Source organism: Pocillopora damicornis, chromosome 13 (genome assembly GCF_964200805.1).
Source record: "Pocillopora damicornis chromosome 13, jaPocDami1.2, whole genome shotgun sequence".
NCBI lineage: Eukaryota > Metazoa > Cnidaria > Anthozoa > Scleractinia > Pocilloporidae > Pocillopora > Pocillopora damicornis.
In genome coordinates, this window is record NC_142682.1 from 16924170 (window position 1) to 16943186 (window position 19017).

Consider the following 19017-nt stretch of genomic DNA (forward strand, 5'->3'; position numbering starts at 1 on the left):
CACAAACGCTTCATTGGATATCACGTACTGCATTTCGCACCGGAAGTGGTGGACGAATTCTTGAATTTCCCCAGTACTCGCGCGAGATGAGGTCAAAGAGAGAGAACTGAGGAATTGTTTTGATCGAATGTTCCGGCCGGCCTGACCCCAAGTGACCCTTGATGATTAAAGAAACGAAGGAATTTTTGAAAGAAGGATATGTAACTATTTATATCATTTCCTGAGCAACGTTAACACTGTTTTTGTCGCAAGAATCGTTGCAAGTATTCCTCCTGTTCATGAAACAGAACTGTTTTCAAGGTCTAAAGTTCCAAATGATATCGTTAAATGCTTTCATGACTTTTCTCACTGGTGTAATGTTTCAAAACATGATCGGAACGTGCGGTTAAACTTTGAAGTTTATCATCAAGAGGTTTCTTTATCTTTTTTAGAGTACTAGGCTAAAGTGAGTGATACTCGATAGGTTCTGCACTTTTCAGTGGGACCAATATATCTCGTGCTTTCTAATTCTAAGAAAATAGTAATCACATGAAAAATTCCAGGGAAGTTTCTTATTTCCCTTGGGGGGTGAGTGATGCAAGCTCGTGCCACGATGGAAAGTTAGATAAAAGAATGAAAAAGACAAAGAATCTTACTTTTTTAAATTAAAGTTCAATGTTTACGAGGACAGAAGAAATTGCATTGTAAAACGTCTTTCATTGCTGATGACACGCGAGATAAAGCTCTTAGAGTGCATTCCGGCATGACTTGTCAGCGCAAATTTTCTGCACGCGCGGAATTTTTTGCAGATGGCACAAGAGAGCTGTCAAAATCTAAGACAATAATAGCGCGCAATCCAATAGACCAATCAAGCTTGTCTCGTAACAATTACCACACAACAGGGGCGGAGAATTACATAGGCAAAGTATTCCAAAGATTTTAACCGCATACAATATATCGAGCGCTATTATAAGAGCAAGCTTCTTATTGGTTTATTTGCTCAAACAATGCATATATCAAACACGTCGATCTGCAGGAAAATAAATTGTCCAAATACTAGACTGACTCGAAATAATTTAGAGGGCTTGCATGCATATGGAGGCGAAATCTTACGGATTTTTATGAATTTGGCCCTCGTTTTAGCGGGATTTGTGGTTTAATGTGTGACACGGAATTTCAACTATGGGACAATGCTAATGAAACTGACATGGCCGCGAAATTGACGAATTCAAATCATCGAGAAACCGCTGTAGTGTGACCACAGTGAGCTAAACATGGACGCTGGTAGATGAGTAGGGTTGCAAAGTGTGGCTGAAACGCCATGCCAAAGAAGAAAACATGCGAAGTACCGCTTCCACTAGGTTGGGAAGAAGCGAAAGACTTCGATGGAAGAATTTATTACATCGATCACAACACTAAACGAACTTCATGGGTCGATCCGCGAGATAGGTAAGTAAAAAATACAGCGGTTAGCGAACCGTAGCAAGTATGTAGGTCGAACCTAGTTTTCGATTGTATTTTCCCGAAGCGCAAGCGGTCATTTGCTCCATTTGGCTTGCAGAATCATCATTCGAACATCTTATAGTTTCTTTTTAAGGCAAATGGCCGCTTCTTCGGCGAAAAGGGTTTCTGATCTCGCGGCGTTCTGCAATACTATGTGTATGTCTGTTATCCCCAAGTATTAATGCTATTTTTTATGGAATTCACTCATTACTGGCGATGTACACGATTTAAACGGAGTAGATTGCCCATTAAAGTGCGTTCCAATATTTTATATGTGATTTGTACTTTCTATCTTCAAGCCAAAACTATCGCGATTGCTTTGAAGCTCAAGTAAATGTTGTCTAGCGTGCATCGTTTCCAACCATACTCGCTCCATTCTTCCGTTTGAGCTTCATCCCAAATATTTAAGCTATGTAGAAACCTTTTTATGAGTAAAATGGATAAATCGACCATTTTATCGGTTCCATTCGTTTAGAGACCAAGAATTTTGTCTCTGGTTCGGAAAAGTTGTGAGCCTTGCGTGAACTTATCAACGCAAAGTTTGTACTAGTCTTCGACAGTAAAGTGCTGGAAGAATACCTTGGTTCGTCAAAGTGAGCTTATATTTAATACCCGAAATGGCTTAATGCGATAACTATTATTCGTTACTTTCAACGTCGTTTTTCGGGTAGTTTCGCATATTTAACGTCAGGTTTCAGGATTTTTGCGTGAGAAGATAGCTCTCTTTACTGGTGTCTACTTGTGCATTATAACTGTTTCTAGGGAAGCGACAACCAGTGAAATAAAATCCCTCGCGACTTTGAGTTCTCACCCTATATCACTGGATTGCTCGCTATGTCTTTTTCAAGGTATAAATGGGATTTAGCCTATGAACCAAACTCTAGGCAAGGAATATTCCTTTTTGTTTTGGATATGTTCTAACGTTTTCATTGATTCTCTAAGAGACCCCTGATGTAAGTACGCATGGGACATAAGCCGTAACAACATATATTTTTAATGAAGGCTTATCATAACACGTTACCCACGTCTAAAAATAACAAATTGTGTCTCAAATTGTTTCGTATCGGCCACGTTTTACGCGAAGTTTTGCCACCGCTTCTCGGTTTTAATTTTCAACTTTAGAGGAGCTCGCCAGATTTTACTTTTTTTTTCTGAGTTTCTGCTTGTCGTAGCAATTTCTTGAGAGGGTATGTCTGTATAATTTTCGATAATGGCGAGGCGAAATTGCATATCGGCTGCATGCCATTGAAAAGAAAACAGAGAAATTTAAGTTCACATCAGTATTGAACCTGCAAAGTGTGTCTTATTTTATAAACTCGAAAACTACACCTACTGTTTACTAGTATTGTTTTAATGACAAATGAATTCAAACTCAGAAACTATGTTTCCTTTTTTATTCAACATGACATTTCTTATAGCTCAAATTATACTCCAGTTTGACTGTGACCTTGTTTGCGTCAGTGATTAGTATTTATTTTTTCCTTCTGTTGTAATTTTTTGAAGGAAATCATACAAGATGTGCTACTGAATAATTTTTTAACACAGGAATTTGACATGCCTCTTTAATTTGGGCACCATGCCAACAGATTTGAATTATTTAATCTGTTTCTCCCATATAGGATATATCTTGGTCAAGCATTGGGCATAATGTTTTAATGCATTGGCCAACACTGTTATGGTGAGAATTCTGCCAAATTTCAAAACACTCAGACAATGTCTGTGGCTTTTGAGGTCCATTCCATGACTTCCAATGCCTGTAAAGCTGTTGTTTTGTTAAACAAAATAAGATTAATTAAAATCATTGACATTTATTTGATGGGATTTAAAAGATAGTTTAGGAGATTGTTTTCCAAGCTCCATCAAGGAGTAAAGTGTGAAATAAACAGGAACAAACTGAGCTATATTTTTGTCACATGTTACAATTCACTCTTTCAATGATGGAGGTGAACAAGAGATGTGGTTCACTAGTTAGGTCATGGCACCAGGTGGTATAAGCAATTTATTATGCTCATAATGTATTCAAGGTATGTGGATTTTATTTTGGTTCTTATTGGATTTAAAATTCCTGTTTACTTATTTTTGAGGACATTGTTTTTCCCAATTTTGTGCGAATCCCCATATGACACAAAAACGTTATATGTGGAAGAAGGAGTTACTATGTTGAATGGACAGTTCAATACCACGAGCGCAGAATTGTATTTGATGTCATTAGTCCAATTTCATCATTATTGATTGACTTCTTAGAGATAGTAAAAAGGGTAATTAATGACTCAATGGACTTTGTAACATTGTTAGTTTGAGACTAAAAGCCTAGTGAATGTACACACGTTACACTCTAAATGCAAGCAGATATTGTAGCTGTCTCTAATGGAACAGAAGTTTATGTAAACACAATCCAAGAAGATAATTCTGTATGTAACTTTGTTTTTTCCGTGTCTCACAGCGATTGTGTGTCTGTTATTTATTCAGAATAATAATGTTCATTTGGGTTTGTTGTCAGTTATTGCCCTTTTTTCTCAAGGATGAAATATTTGGGCTATATTGGACAAAATATTCCCTGTATGTGTTTCTATAATTCTTATCTGGACAGAAGTGAAAGATGTTAAGATTTTATCAGTGAACATGTGATTAGATGGTATACCTTGATCCTCAGAGAAAGCACCCCAGGCATGCATTGTTCAGGCATGCATTGTTTGATTGAAACCCATTAATTTTGCGCTAACTGAGTTAAACTTCTAGAAGGTTCTTTAGTACCACAAATACCTTTTAAAAAAATATTTGTGATATGAAGTGTGTACTGCTATATTATCATGGTATTTTTAGATATTTCAGAGTTCTTAAATGTGTACAGAATGTTGAGAGGATTTTTGTAAGCTCATAATCTAGCAGAAGAGTGTTGTTTTTTGCAACAGGTGGAAGCACATGAAAGATGAAAAGCATGATGTTTACAATATATTCCTAATAATTAGCACATGTCTGGCATTCAATGTGGTCTTAATTGCCCAAAGTCAGCTTCATTTCTCAAATAGGCATTTACCCCAAACCTCAGAAAGATAAATTTTTTTTTCCTTTTACTCACAACCAGCAGGAGTACTAGTCAAATGAGCAAGAAATTATTGAATACTTCTGATCACGGATTTGGATGCAGCATAATCTGATTGCTTAGTTTTGTTCTTTGCCCTTAGAAATCAATTGCTTATTATGCATTGAAAGGAAAATGACATATGTAAAATTCTTTGGTAGTTGTATCTTCCAGATGCACTCTTTTAGTGTTGGGCTTTTGATATTTATACAAGATTACTATTTTTTTACTAATTAATTTTAACTCACTATTTTTTTTTACTAATTTAATTTTTCAATTAAAGCATTGTTCCATTTGCAAGTCTCTGCAGCTGTAAGATCATTGATCATTAACAGCAATATTTTTTTCTATACATAAAACTTCATATGTTTTTGATGCTGTCAGCTGGTCAGTGGCTTTTGATCTTTTTAAACTCATGAGTAATTTGGAGACACCAAAATTCTAGCTCCAAGAAAGATATTTACAATTACATAATGAGAGTTAACAACAAAGAGGATCAGCAGTTTTTTCACATATGCGCATGCGTCTGAATTCCATGTGCTCTTCATTTGAGGCGTTTGTGGCTGTGCTTTGAGCATGAACTTGCAGAGTTGTGAGGAGTGGCAGCTCATTGTCCAGACAGTTCCCCCCTTCCCTCCCTCTTTCTGCTGTTTACTCAGTGTGATGGGTAACCTGTTTCCCTTTCAGTTGTTAAATGATTATTTAGCCATTGGGAATTAACTGGGAGGGAAGAACCCCAGCACTCTTGTAACTTTCTCAATCCTCATTTCTTTGTTTCAGGTTAACAAAGCCATTGACTTTTGCTGATTGTGTAGGAAATGGTAAGCTTTTGAACTTTTTTTTATGCACTCCCATTCCCCTGGATCAACAAAATCCTGGTCGCAGAGAGGCCAAATTTCTAACTAGTTGTTCAGAGTTTCCCAGATGTCATAAATATTGCATAGTTGTGATTACTCAGGTTTTGTTTTTAAGTAGACTTTGACCTTCTGGAACACACCGTTTTGTAGCTTCTCTCATATGCATAAATATTACTTCATGAAAACTGATTCATGATTCTAGCACACATGCATGTAGCATGGTGCCACCAAAAAGGGTAGTTATTATGCTAATTGGTCTTCTTCATATTGCAGAACTACCATTTGGCTGGGAAGAACTTGATGATAAAGTTCTTGGAAGTTACTTTATTGATCACAATACAGGTAAGGGTTTCATTAACATATTCTTTTTTTTTTATTAATAATGATGCCTAACAGAGTTTTTAATGATCATATTATGTCAGGATACACACAAGTTATTCAGGAACTGATTAAAATGGGGACTTTGTATTTTGGCAAAGGGAAAGGTTTTGGGATCATTCTGAAGACCAAAGGGGACATTCACTGGAAACTTAAATTTAGCCTCTTAAGATTTCAAATTCAGGTGTTGCTTGAGCTTTTTTTAATCCCCTCTTCACTTGCAACCACAGAGAAAGTTGACTCCAAGAAGCTTGGGTATTTTTGCTGGAACACCTTATGCAAGACTAAAATCTCTGATAAACATGGTCCTAAAAAGAGGGGTCTCCTTTTTATGTGTATTCTCTTGACAAGGATCATATCCATAATTCATGATATTTAAGTAAAAGTATTGGTGTTAACAATTTCATATGCTTTTAGTACTATTACAAAAGAGTTTGACATAAATCATGTTCCACTGGAAAATAAAAAGTGCCAAATATGACTCATGTTAAAAAGAATCGCAAAATGCTATACTTAGTAAGATGATTCCCTCTCCACAACATCTTGTGTGAGAGTCTCCCCTGCTGAGTGCTGTGCTGCATATAGAAATTAGCATGGAAAGGCACCATGCTTCCTATTAAGGTGATCATATGATCAACTGTTCTAGAATTTTGGTTTTTATTTTTCATTTTTATGGATACAAATTTGTGTAAAGTTCTGATTTGTATTTTTGTTCCTACTTACTTGAAGGGCAAATAGCTCTATCCAAAGAATAAATCGCTATCCAGTGGATAAGTGTTAGCAAAACATACTGCACTATCCAACGGATAGAGCTTTATCCATTGGATCGCATTATCCCCCTTCGAACATTCAAGGCCAGATCTAACATATACCAGTACATGTATACATAAATATGCCATACCAATAATTTCCAGTTTGGCAGATATTTTGTCTCCTTTTATCATGTAACCTGATCATTTTGTTTTTTGTCATCAATTGCCAGCATCTGCATCTCAATCATTCTTTAGCAAATTTGTTCTGGTTGAGTGCTCTCATGTCTCCTCCACCTTCAGCTTTTAACATTTTTTATTATAAAAAAAATGGTTGTGACATTGAATATGAGTTCCTTTCAATACTTTGAACTTATCATGCTTTTGATATAGCCTAGATGTCTCTTACAAAGGATAACCTTTTTACTACTTAATTCTTGTTGCTTAATATTCTTGTTGAGTTTGTGTCAAACTTTGATGAAAAACTCAACAAAGTGGAGAAGAGTGGAGTGTTTTAACAAACAAACAAAGCATGCCATTTGATTAACAAGCTCTTTTAATGAAGGGCTCAATATATTTCTCAAGTTTTATTCATACCACAGAAATAGCCTCAGGCAAAATGAAATGGTGATCATAATTTGCCTGAGGCAATTTTTTAGTTCCATAACGTTTTTACATCCTATAGTGTCCTGCCCTCACAGATTCAAGAGTGTTTACAAACTGGGCTGATTGCAGGAGGCATTTAGGACACACAAGAATGTTTTGAATCAATTTCATTCAAGTTGTTTACAAAGTGTGTGTCCATCATGTTAAATTTTCTTTTATTCTTTGTTTGCTTGAGTAGGATCACAACAACATGAGGATCCAAGAGTACAGTGGCGGAAGAGGAGAGAAACCATGCTCTGTGATTATTTAGTAATGGTACAATCAGACTTGACGGTAAGGAAAAAAATCTGTTTTTCAAGGGTAAAAAATTACTGGTATGAAAGCTATTTACTTGTTTGTTCACAAAACTGAACATGACCCAACACATGAGCACACAAAGTAATTACATGCAATAAAAGGGATTAACTAAATAGAGAATTTGTTTTTCTTAGTTTCATTAACACAAAACGTTTTGAGCTTTTTCTACCCTTAAGTCAAGTAATGATTTGCTTGAGTGACGTTTGGGTGATTATCACTTATCATTACCATTTTATAATGAGAATTCTCAAACCCTTAGTAAGAACAGGCTCCCATTGTTAAATGATAAGATGCTTCGTTTTTCCCTTATGAAAAGGGATAATTGATGAAAAGTAGACAAATTTATTTGTTTCAAGGCTAGGGTGAAGGACTTATTTAAATTTCACATAAAGGCTGTTTTGCTTTTTAGAGAAAGCAAGAATTCTTGGTATGTGTAAAGAGAAGAAAACGCCTTTTGACATTAACAAACATTTTGTGAATTCCAATTTGTAGGCAAAGCAACACATGAAAGACGTCAAGCAAAAAAGACTAGATTTGGCTTGCGAAGAGGTACAAAAAGATTCTTTGTTTGAGAGAGAATGCGTATCATGTATAAAACATCAAATATTGTGATAAATCTAAAGTTTCTGGAATAAATTTAAAAAAATTTTTTCACTCCATAATATTTCTTATTCGTTTTTTATTGCTTTAGTGCTACTTGTTTCCAGATGATGTAAGAGTTTTTAAAGTTTGTTTCGTTTGTTTTTTTTTTTAATGACACTTGACAGCAGCACAGTTATGGGAGAGCAATTTTATCGCACAATTTACAACACAGACAGCTTGAATTATAAAGTTGTTGCGAAAAATAGGCAAAAGTTCCGTTTAGATATGTGAATTTTTTCTGAAGCAATTTCCTGAGTGCTCTCGAGTATTTTTTCTGAGTATGCCTTTGTCATTCATCGAATAAAATCATCTTTCATTTTTCAACAGGTTCAATTTTGGACGTCAGAGCTTGAAAAGATGCAGAGACGAAATGATAAAGAAGGACAAACCAGCCAACATGCCAAGCAAGGAAGCTTTAGTTCTTCGTCATCAAATTCAACCGTCAGCTCGATAGCAAGCAAATACGACGTGAATCAGCTGAAGAAAGAGATTTCTCAAGCCAGATCGAGGGTATGTTTTTTTCTGCACAGGGACTTTTATTATCAACTTGAGAAGAAGTTGTTTTGAGACGTAAGAGACTCAGAAATGGTACTTACGCAGAGATGACAAACAACGAAAAGGAGCAAAATCGTAAACAACGCGATAAGTAGGCTGCCGTCTTTTCCGGTCTTCGCTGCACGGAGGACCGCGGGTTCATTTCCTGAACAGCGGTTGGTAATCAAGCTTACCCAATAAGTCCATTGTGTTAAATACCATTCCTGTCCGATAACTTCCGTCCCCATCTCCCTTCTAGAGCTCAAAGTTTCTTATGAGTACTCTTCCACCCTTAAAACAAAACTCCAAGTTTTAAACACTGGGCATAGTAGTTATTGCCGTACGTATAACTGGTTAGGCTGTAGTATTCCGTTTTACATGCAAATATCGTTAATAATTCTTTCACACAAAGCCCTCTTACTCCTATGGGTGACCAGGAGAGAATTTCTCCTCACAATATTAATACAATATCAAGCAGACAAATGACTGGAATAAGGGTTAATATTATTAAGGGGGTTATAAGTTGATCTAAAACTAAATTATCCGAACTGACTTCATAAGAACTGTATGGCAGACAAGTAGGAGAATTACTCACGAGATCTTTGAAGTGAAAGGGTTAATTGTAAGACTTATGTAAACCCAGGTTGAAGTCCTCAGAACCGAGATGGAGGCAGTTTCTGGAGAAGTCCAGGCGCGGGAAGAGGGATACGAAACGTTAAAGAAAATTGACAGGAAGTTGTCTTCCCGTCAAGGCTGCAAGAAAGAGGACGTTCAGGGTTTAGTGGAGGAGATAACAAGTGCAGAACGAATATTGTTTTCCAAGGAACAAGAGAAAAGTGAGCTAATTGAGGCATTATTGAGACTCAAGGATAAACTTTCACAGTCTGAATCTGCGAACACGGTAAGATCATACAGCCATCTTGGGATACATTAAGCTTAATGAAACCGTGGTAAGGTTGTTAAATGCCTTTACTTCGTGAGAATTGAGCCAAGGGAGAGTGAAATCAATTATTTCATGTATTAATCAGCAACTTTGTGCGTAACTAAGTTTGTTGCAAGCTTTGCTCTATGACAAGGGCTTATTTTGATAGAGTTTTGAAGTGTAAGACCAGAAACAAAGAAATCAAAAGAACATTTTGGCCAATCGGAGAAGGGGAAGGTATCATGAAAAGCAGTTGGGAACCAAACGAAAAGATTTGGAAAATGCTTACCTCTTTGATCCTTGAGAGTGACAAGCGTCGAATTTTTTCCTACAATATCACTGAATCACTCATCTAGGTCACAAGCGTTATGGAAATGATCCCCGGCTCCAACAAAAGACGATCTTGATTGTTAAAAAATTCTCCTTGTCAGTAGTAGAGGAAATGTAAAGGGAAAAGTTTGGAGAATGTGAATACCAATCAGTGTTAGAGTGTAAAAGGTTAAGACGCGGTGATCAGGTTGCGTGTGGGTGATAGGTTGAAAATAGTGAAATTGCCGTTTTAATTTTGGAAACCCTTCGTCTGTGTAGGGCAAAGATGATTCAGCTGAAGTGGAAATGAGAGTTGGATCCCATTTGGACCTTGGCTCAGATGCGGCCATTGGACATCTCCCTGTGCGAGATAAACAAGAATTGAAGGCAGAATATAAAGAGGCATTGAAAAATGAATCAAAATTGCAAAGTGAAATCACTTGTCTGGACGAACGAATTACACAAGTAATGACGGACGATAATAATTCGAGGCCAATGCTTCTGCAAGAAAAGGAAACTCTCCTTGACGAAATTCGTCGCCTAAACTCTCTTGTCAAAAGCGAAGGAGAAAAAGTAAGTTGACCATGAAGGCTTCATAGAATATTGTCCACGTATCTTTTACACAGAAGTGTTTTGACAGAAATGTGCGAAGGCAGTCAAGCACTCTTACTTGCAATCCCATTGAGGTTTAGACCGTTTTCCTTACGATAAGTGTTTCAGGTTTTGTGAGCACTTTTCTTTGAGTTCATATTTGAGAGTGCTCACATTGATGTACTGCTTTTTATTTCAGAAAAAGCTGGAGGACGAGAAAGACAGACTGGCTGCTGACCTCAGCCACGCAAGAGAAGTCTCTAATCGAGCCACAGCTGATAGAATTCAACTTCAAGCAGAGAAATCTCTGTTAGTTCGACGGCTTGATGAGCAATCCAAGATAACGAACCTTCTGAACATGCGGCTTAAAAAGTGAGATTTGTGTTAGGTTTCTACTGTAGATAAATCACATTAAGTTTATGATTTCCACCTAGATCTAACACAGGTATGTTGAATATTGCGGTTTGTTTTGCAGTATCTCTGGAAGCACCCCATCTGTTTCTTCGTGTTCAAGCCGTGGCTCCCTCTCCTTGTCCGGAAGCAGAGGATCCTTATCTGCTTCCAGCCGAGGCTCCTTGAACTCGCTCAACTATCCCGATCTGAGTCATAGCGGTGACATGCCCAACCTCCGAGAGCTCCACCAACGTGTGACGGATTTACTTCAAGGAATTTCTACTTACCCGGCATGTCAACCGATCTACGAAGTACGGACAACAGGTGCAGCCACAAGTTACACGCCGACATCCGGGAGAGCAAATCACCCCAGCGCCAGCAACTCGTCGCAGGTCTCGCTATCGTCTCGTGACTCGATTTCGTCTACGCAATCGCCGCCGATTTCTCCGAGTACGAGCGATCTTTCTCCGACGAATTCGCCGGCCACCGTTCGTGTCATAGCCACGGAGGGAGAGAGTACATGTCTGGATGGAACAGAGCTCGACAGGAGCTGTTTACCCCAGGTTTGTTTTATTCGTTCATTTTTCAAGCGGAGTCATCTGGTAGTATTCAGTTCATAAGTCCGCGGAGAAAACGCCCAACTTCATTCCAAGTGAATGTGTAAGTTGCAAAAATATCCTAACCTTTCCTTACTTTGCTAGCCCCTTTGACATAGGTGAAGCCACACTTTGACGCATGCAATTTTGCCCACTAAATAAACTTGGGAATGAAAACTTTTTTCTTAAATTCATCAGCAAAGAAAACTTTTGTACGACTATTTATAAGAAAAACTTGCCAAAGTAAATTTTCGCTCCCTTTTGGTGCTTACCTCGGCAGATTAAATTCAGTCAAATTTTGTTACAAACACGTTTTCCTTTGGCAAGAGTTCGGAACCTCGTATATCAGGTTATAGCCAAAGAGAATCGTAAATGCTCACTGGTTATGATTTTTTTTTTCGGTCAACGTGACAATGGAAATAAACCCTTTTTAAGTCAAAACTTGGCGAGGAAAACTTTGTAGCGCACTAGTGCCCTAAGTATTTATCACTGACTTTTTTATCTTCTGTCATTTCAGGCCGACGGAATCCCAGTTCAGCAGCGACTTCGTCTGTTGACCGCAGACTCTAAGTCTAACGAATCGATTAACAATTTTCCTTTTACGCCTATGTCTCCAATCACGGAAGGCATTCCGTCGCTTCCGCTGAGACGATGCGAGGTCCATCTTCCACCAACTGGGACAAGGCCCGTAACTGCTGCGCCTTCGGACGAATCCGTGGCGGCTGATAGCGGAGTCTTTGACGCATCCCAAGAAAACCTGAAAGCTACCCAGAGAGGAGACTTCGACGAAGACAGTGTGGACACGGCGCAAATGAAACTAGGACTCTCATACGATGTTGATCGCGAAGCTCTGATCGTGTGTATCGATCAAGCAAAGGGTTTGAAGGCTCTTGGCAACACCACACAGAATAAAGAAGTGTTCGCAAAAGCCGTTTTGTTGCCGAGTTCGCTTAGTGAAAGCTGCGTTTTGGAAACAAAGCGTTGTGATTACCAAGACAATCCTGTGTTTGAGGAACAGTTTCATATTCCGGTTCCCGAGGTAAGAGGACAGATCGGACCGACTGATCACTGATTGATTAACTGGCTGCCTGATGATTTGAATGACCGCTTCTTGAGTGACTGACCCCTGACTGACTGACTGACTGACTACTGACTGACTAACTGACTGTTTCACTCACTGACTTTCTGACTGTCTTTCTGAATTTCTGATTGACTTTCTGACTTGCGGATTGACAGACTGCAGAAATCCCTGACTTATCGCTTGCCTGGCAGAATGACTCACTGACTTACTGACTCCGTAATTGATTAATTGAATAGCGAGTAACAAATTTCTCTCCCTGCTCTCTCTGTATTTCCTGGGTTTTTTTTATGTTATAGAGGTGTTCTCATTTCCTGCCCTAGCCTGTTGTATCCTGCATTTGTGATGGTAGAGTTGTGCTCTAGAAGGAAATTAATTCAACATATCACTGTTTTTTTTCCTTGAGCAGAGCAAACTGACAAGTAAGACTCTCCAGGTGAACCTCCTCGTTAGATCCAGCTTTCAAACGGAAGAGCTTCTGGTGAGTTTAACTTTCTTGGTCAAAAAATGCAAAAAAAACTCAGTATTTGTGCATAAAAATATATCAACGCTGTAAAATTTAACTCTCAGGATCAGATTTAGTTAGTAATTCTTCTTCCTTGCTGCTCGTCAGTTCCTTGTTAATTAGTTTTGAGGAATTGGTCTGACTGTGATACCATGGGAACATTCTCTCACTGAAAGGTTTTTCTAACAACTTCTTCTTATTGAATTTCAGGGTGGGACGCAGATCAGCCTTGCGGATTTCAATAGTCAAACTCCTGTCAAATTTCGATGGTATAACTTATTGAGTTTTGCGGTAAGTTGACACATAAGTCAAATGGTCGTCATGAGTTAGACTAATTAGTTGGTTTTATCACCTCAGTTGATAAAACTAATTTCTCTACTTTTAAAGAGGATGAATACGACAAAATAGCATCCAACACTAGCCACGCTCGTAGTCATAAGGGTAATACTTTAATTATTTGTCAACAGTTCTTCCAGTCGGCAGCTGCGAAGTATCAACATGGCAAGATAAATACCATGACGCCTGCAATTGGTTCGCTCTCGATGGACTGCGTTTGTGAGCCAAAGAGAGGCAACTTACGACCCAACTCATGGGTGAGTATAGACAAATAATTCTGAATGATTTTGTGTGCATAGACGAAGTCCAGACAAAAACTGAAAAAGTTGGTTAATCTGATTAATTAACCATTAATTAACCTGAGTGAATTGTGGCTTTGTGGAGAATATTTTTTTGAAAATATTTCCGTGCAGAAGCAAGTCGTTAATATACTACTTTCGATGCGGAATTTAGAGATGAAACACTTTTTCAGAGATAGCCAGATCTCTTTTGATCATTTTTACGGCTTGATGTCAAGGCCTTAGTCGTAAAACCATCTGTAGAGCCAATCAGGCAAAAACTGCAGAAAATAATTTGTACATCCTATTTTTCAGTGCGAAGGCTCAACATTAAGCCTGGAGTCAGTGGTTGGATTCGAGCGTATCCCTTGTAGATCAGTGAGTCAAGAAGTACTTAACGAGGGTATGGAAAGTCTACCCGTTCGAAAGCGCACCGCTGGAAGGCCGGTAGAAAGAGCGCAGTCTCAAGGTGATAGTGTCATCAGTGGAGGCTCTCTACAGGACAGAGACAGTGACTTCGATAGATCACCTGTAGCTCGGCCCAGACCCAACATGCTGAAGTCGAAGTATTCGAGAAAGTTTTCTGATCCTCAACCGCTGTCGTTCCAAGGCCACGTAAGTTCAAATATTGTGGTTATTGTTAAAATCAAACATGTAACACAAGACGAGACTGGAGCTGCACTGTGGTTAAACTAAACCTAGGCCTTTACAGCGGCTAGTTGAAACTGCGAACTGCTGAGCTTACTTGGCGTGGGCTATTCGTCTATAAAACTCACGAAAACAAAGAATGCCAACATGCCAGCGCAGGCAAGTCGTGTCACCCATTTACCAGAGCTGAAGGCTGCGTAAAAAAAGAACGCTATTTAAGACGGGAAAGCTTGCGTGATGGTCAAAGAAAACAGCGCATAGTTTTTGTACAGTGCATTTGAATAGGAGGCGATTGCGATTGTCTTTGCATCTAACTGGTCTTTGGTTCCTTCTTCTAATACTCAATTTAAAACCGACATTATATTACTTTTTTTTAGGGAGAATTCGATGAGCTTCACATGATGCCTTTGAGTCGGCTGGTTGGTGACATAACTCTTAATCGCAGTAACTCGGACTGTACCACGCGGAAAACGGAGGCCAGCCCATTTGTGAGAATGTCTGTGGAAAGGACCAGCATGAGAAGGAAAAAGGTAATTATAAGTTAATATCAACTAAAGCTAACGAAAGGATGTAATAAGTGGTGATTAAGGTGGTGAAAGGCGCAAGGCGTGGTGCATCTACCAGTATTGGTGCTGAACTTGATAGGCTCTGCAACAGGCTTGTGGCTATAGCAGACTTACACCTTGCTTAACTAAGCCCTCAAGGGGGTTGCCATTTGCCTTGAGTTATAACTTAGAATTTTTTTTTCCACCAGCAGCGCCCAATGTCATGGCAAGGAATACAACAGTATCAACAGTTAAATCATCTTGATGCTCGGGCGGCTGTGGACCTTGAATTCCAGCTAGAAGCCTCTAAAGCCAAACAGGTTGGTGTATTTCAAATTCGTTTTTAAAACTTTCTGATTACATGCATGACAAGCACTTTTTACTCGTAGATATGCGAAGCATAGGAACGAGTTATCTAGGGACTCGATTTGCAAATTTCGCAGCGGTTGCACGACCTTAGGAGTGTGAGGAGATTATTGTGTCTCACATCGGAGAGACTAACGTGGCTTAATTACTTGTGTTTAGCTGCAGGTAAACGATGATATTCGAAGGTTGTCGCAGCTGAAGAAACGAATCGAGGAGGCAATTGACGGAGGATGCACCGAAATTCCAAAATCAATGGAGGAGAGCGAAGAATTTCAGGCTCTCCTCAGAGATGTAGAGGTGAGTTGACAGAATCACCTAGTTTTTACACAGACTGACTCATATTTATTCCTTTGAAAACGTTTACCTTGGAAAAACCGTAAACAAAAGCACAAAAAACGAGTTCTATTACACAGCGTGACTCCACAGAATTTCGATCCACCGTCTTCACTTTGTAAACCACGATGTATTTTGAACAGACTTAAACAAATTGTTAAGAGCGCGCCACTTGGAAATTCTCATCGTTTGGTGTCACCGAAATCATTAGGTAACTTTTCAATTTCACACTCGGACGATAGTCGCGTCAAGCAGGATCTGAAACACCAAAACACTCGTTTTGACCTTGTCTCCGTTGTTTGCAGGCCTTCAGAAGCCTCACCATGCCTGGACATCGAGGTAGAAGTCCTTACTCGAGAAGAAGCCACAAGGCCTTTAGGTAAGAGGTTTTCTTGGTACGACGCGAGTGCAGTACGTTTTAGCCAATCAGAATCAAGCTCAAATCTCTGGGGTTTCTTATCCAACTCGTTTTCAAAACTGCACAAAGAACTTTAAGGTCTTTGAAAATTTGTCTCAAGACTATTGTTCAACAAGAAAGAATATCTTAAAATTTTCATGTTCAGAGGGAAAACATAGTTTAGTTTGTAGTGGCCTTGAGATCTGGGGTATGGGACCTTGAAATCCTCAGAAATGTCACTCTGTCAAGCTCTGGTGTTTACCTTTACCACTGGGTTCAAACTGTGATTGTTACTCATTAGTTTGTTGTTGTTGATTTTTTTTTTGTAGAGACAGATTCAGCCCTTTGCATAATAAGCAAGCTAAGTCGCCCGGGAATTCAAACGCTAATGACACTCATTGGGTGTAAAGCGCTCATTGCAATGAGGAAAGAAGAAACATTCAAGCTTCAGAAATATTGAATTTATCTTCACTGGAGTTATTTGAATGAAATTGACGTTCAGCAAACGACAGGAGAACCAAATGAAAGTGGTACCTTCCAAAGAATTCGACAAAAGTATGCAAAGGCGAACAAAAACAAGACTAAAACAGCTCTGGAACACATCCTGGCACACATCGACGACCATTTCAGCTGGTGATTAGTTGCAAATCTTCTAGGTAGTTCTTTTTGTTAGTATTAAAACTAACGATTTTTGTATAAACTGACCAAGAACTTTCAAAAAGTAGCTTAAATTATACCTGTTGCTGTGAAAGAGGAAAACTCTCTAATAGAAGAAACCTTAATCTTTTAGCCCCTAAGAGTGACTAGCATCTAATTTCTCCTTACCATATCATCCCTGAATCAAACATGAAAGTAATGAGAACAGAGGAGATGATCACCAACAAAAGCAGCTCTTGACTATTACACAAATTCTCCTTGTCAGCACCTTAGGAAATTTATAAAGAACAGTGAGGAGAATATGCATACTGATGTCAGGGGGTAAAGGGTTAGGTTAAAGTTCGTATTTTTATAACTTTGCTACCTCCAGTTGCAACGCGCGTTTTCTAACAATTTGTAATATAATATTCAAACGTCTTTTTTTTAACTTGACCGCAGAGTTAGCTTTGTACTATATGTTTGTAATATTGCGTCAGCCGAAAGCCTTTTTCTGGTTAAGCTCTGGCCTCGTTGTCAAAACGAGTCTTGCTACCTATGTCTATTAGCTCTTTTTCGAATGAACGACCCTGCTGTGGCCTCGCCCTGATGATGAGGCTGAGAATAACTCCGTCAAGGGCTAAACCCTTTCGATTCCATTGGCCTAAATACTTGATTTTCGAAAGAAAAAAAAAAGGGGAATATTTTCGAATGTCAAACTGGTAGGATCTTTTACCTTTTTCTCGGTAAGAGCAGTGCTGAGGCGGTGAAGGTTCCATGTCGCTGATGCAGAATGTCGTGGTTAAAAAGTTTTAAGTCAAAATCACTGACAATATATCTTTTCACAGAGAAGCTCTCAATATTATGCAACCCAAAACTAAGACATATTAACAAAATAACTAAAGGAAACTAAAAAATAATTAATGTGACGCCATAAAATCATATACAGATAGACCCCGACCCGGTAATTTCTTGAAAAAAATAATTGTATACCAAAATTTGTTCATACATGGGCTGTATATACTTATTTATTACCTTCATACACTTATATATTCCATTTTTGAAGAATAATATTTTAATATATAAGGCATTATATTCTGTGGAGTACCCTCATAGTTAAATGACCAGCTTAGGTCGTGTTGTTTGGTATATAAAATCGTTCGTTTCTCTAGAAAACGACATAGGTTAATAAAGGAGAAAGCATTATTTTACGTACGATCGTTTACCGTTTTTTTATTCTAACACCATTCTTTCGATCACCTGGAGTGAAGGCTGTAATTGAGTTAAGTGACCCACCCAGCTGGAGCTAATCGCAATTTCTTTGCGTGAAGCGACGAGGAGTAACACTTCCTCCCCCTCCCCCCCTCCCCCCTTTTTAGGACATAATACTGAGAGTAGGACGATGACAGAATTGTGTACCCCACGAAAAATCGTGACCCAGATTTTGGGATTCCGCGCTCCAATGCTCTATCATTGAACTTAAAGAACTCTATGCTAGTTTCGTATGTGATATGTGCTGCTTTCTGCGGTACTTAGAGGAATATACAGTGGGCACATCAACAAAACATGCCACGGTTATCATGGAGACTAACTTTGAAATCTTGGAACCTTGGAACCAACAGCCATAATCAGAATAGCCGTAAGTTCTCAAAGCATTTACTTAGAAAAGTGGCCTGGACCACCAGCAAGGGGTGTGCTGACCCAGAAGGTTTTTTCGCAACAGAGTGTTTAGTAAAGGATGTATTAGTGTGACTGTTTATCATTTTGAGTCTGATCGTCCGCATGGAGAAGTCCTGGAAACGACTTTTGTCGGTTACAGCTGGGCGCGGACAGTTTAAGCGTAATTGTCATTATTTTCAATTCAGAAGTCGGTTGTCAGTCTGGTGGCTCAAACTTCTGGTTCATTAAACTTCGCAGTATCTCTGACAAAAAAGAAAATTGTGCACGTAAAGGTAAGTGTTCCTTTTAAGTATTTGTAATGTTTATCGATGTGCTTAAGGAAGTAAAGGTTAGGCAAAGGAAAGGAAATGGCATAACGTCTTCTGCAGATTGTCCGATAGCTTTCGTAAAGCCGAAGTGGTGGACTTGAACCAAGTATCATCGAGGAACGCGCAATTACATCTTGCCGACAAACGATACCGCTATGTTTAAGTTTCGTTCACGCTACATTTACCGCCATATCCAAAGACAAAATACATGCATTTAACGACCTCTTAATCGAGCATATCTCCAAAATTTGGTTTATCAGAGAACCAAAAGAGGACGGAAAGCTTCCTCTACTAAATTACTTGACAGGTTACAGGAAAACAAAAGCAATTAGACGAGTCGTCCTACAATCCGACATCGCAAAAAAAGAAAAACTGCCACCACTATAACCCAATCAACATGATCGCAAGTTGT

General features: G+C 38.7%; 1 protein-coding gene across 2 annotated transcripts; it reads left to right on the forward strand.

Annotated features, from left to right (window-relative positions):
• Positions 1-924: 924 nt before the first annotated feature.
• Positions 925-17832, forward strand: LOC113681094 (protein KIBRA). Of its 2 annotated transcripts, none has more exons than XM_027198160.2 (20): positions 925-1428; positions 5345-5385; positions 5695-5763; positions 7393-7487; positions 8004-8060; positions 8481-8663; positions 9331-9588; positions 10198-10491; positions 10709-10881; positions 10985-11465; positions 12016-12537; positions 12986-13057; positions 13292-13372; positions 13549-13674; positions 14011-14310; positions 14721-14873; positions 15098-15208; positions 15414-15551; positions 15893-15966; positions 16314-17832. In XM_027198160.2, the coding sequence occupies exons 1-20, from the start codon at positions 1301-1303 to the stop codon at positions 16390-16392; spliced, it is 3435 nt and encodes a 1144-aa protein (XP_027053961.2). In that variant the 5' UTR covers positions 925-1300; the 3' UTR covers positions 16393-17832. The 2 variants fall into 2 exon arrangements, with proteins under 2 accessions (XP_027053961.2, XP_027053962.2); XM_027198161.2 differs by having other exon boundaries at positions 15101-15208.
• The last annotated feature ends 1185 nt before the right edge of the window (positions 17833-19017 follow it).

Bases quoted from the DNA above. Each gene is read 5' to 3' on its own strand.
- LOC113681094 (XM_027198160.2), top strand. From the start codon at position 1,301: ATGCCAAAGAAGAAAACATGCGAAGTACCGCTTCCACTAGGTTGGGAA. The intron at 5,764-7,392 runs GTAAGGGTTTCA...TTGCTTGAGTAG, and splicing joins CTTTATTGATCACAATACAG to GATCACAACAACATGAGGAT. The intron at 12,538-12,985 runs GTAAGAGGACAG...TTCCTTGAGCAG, and splicing joins TTCATATTCCGGTTCCCGAG to AGCAAACTGACAAGTAAGAC.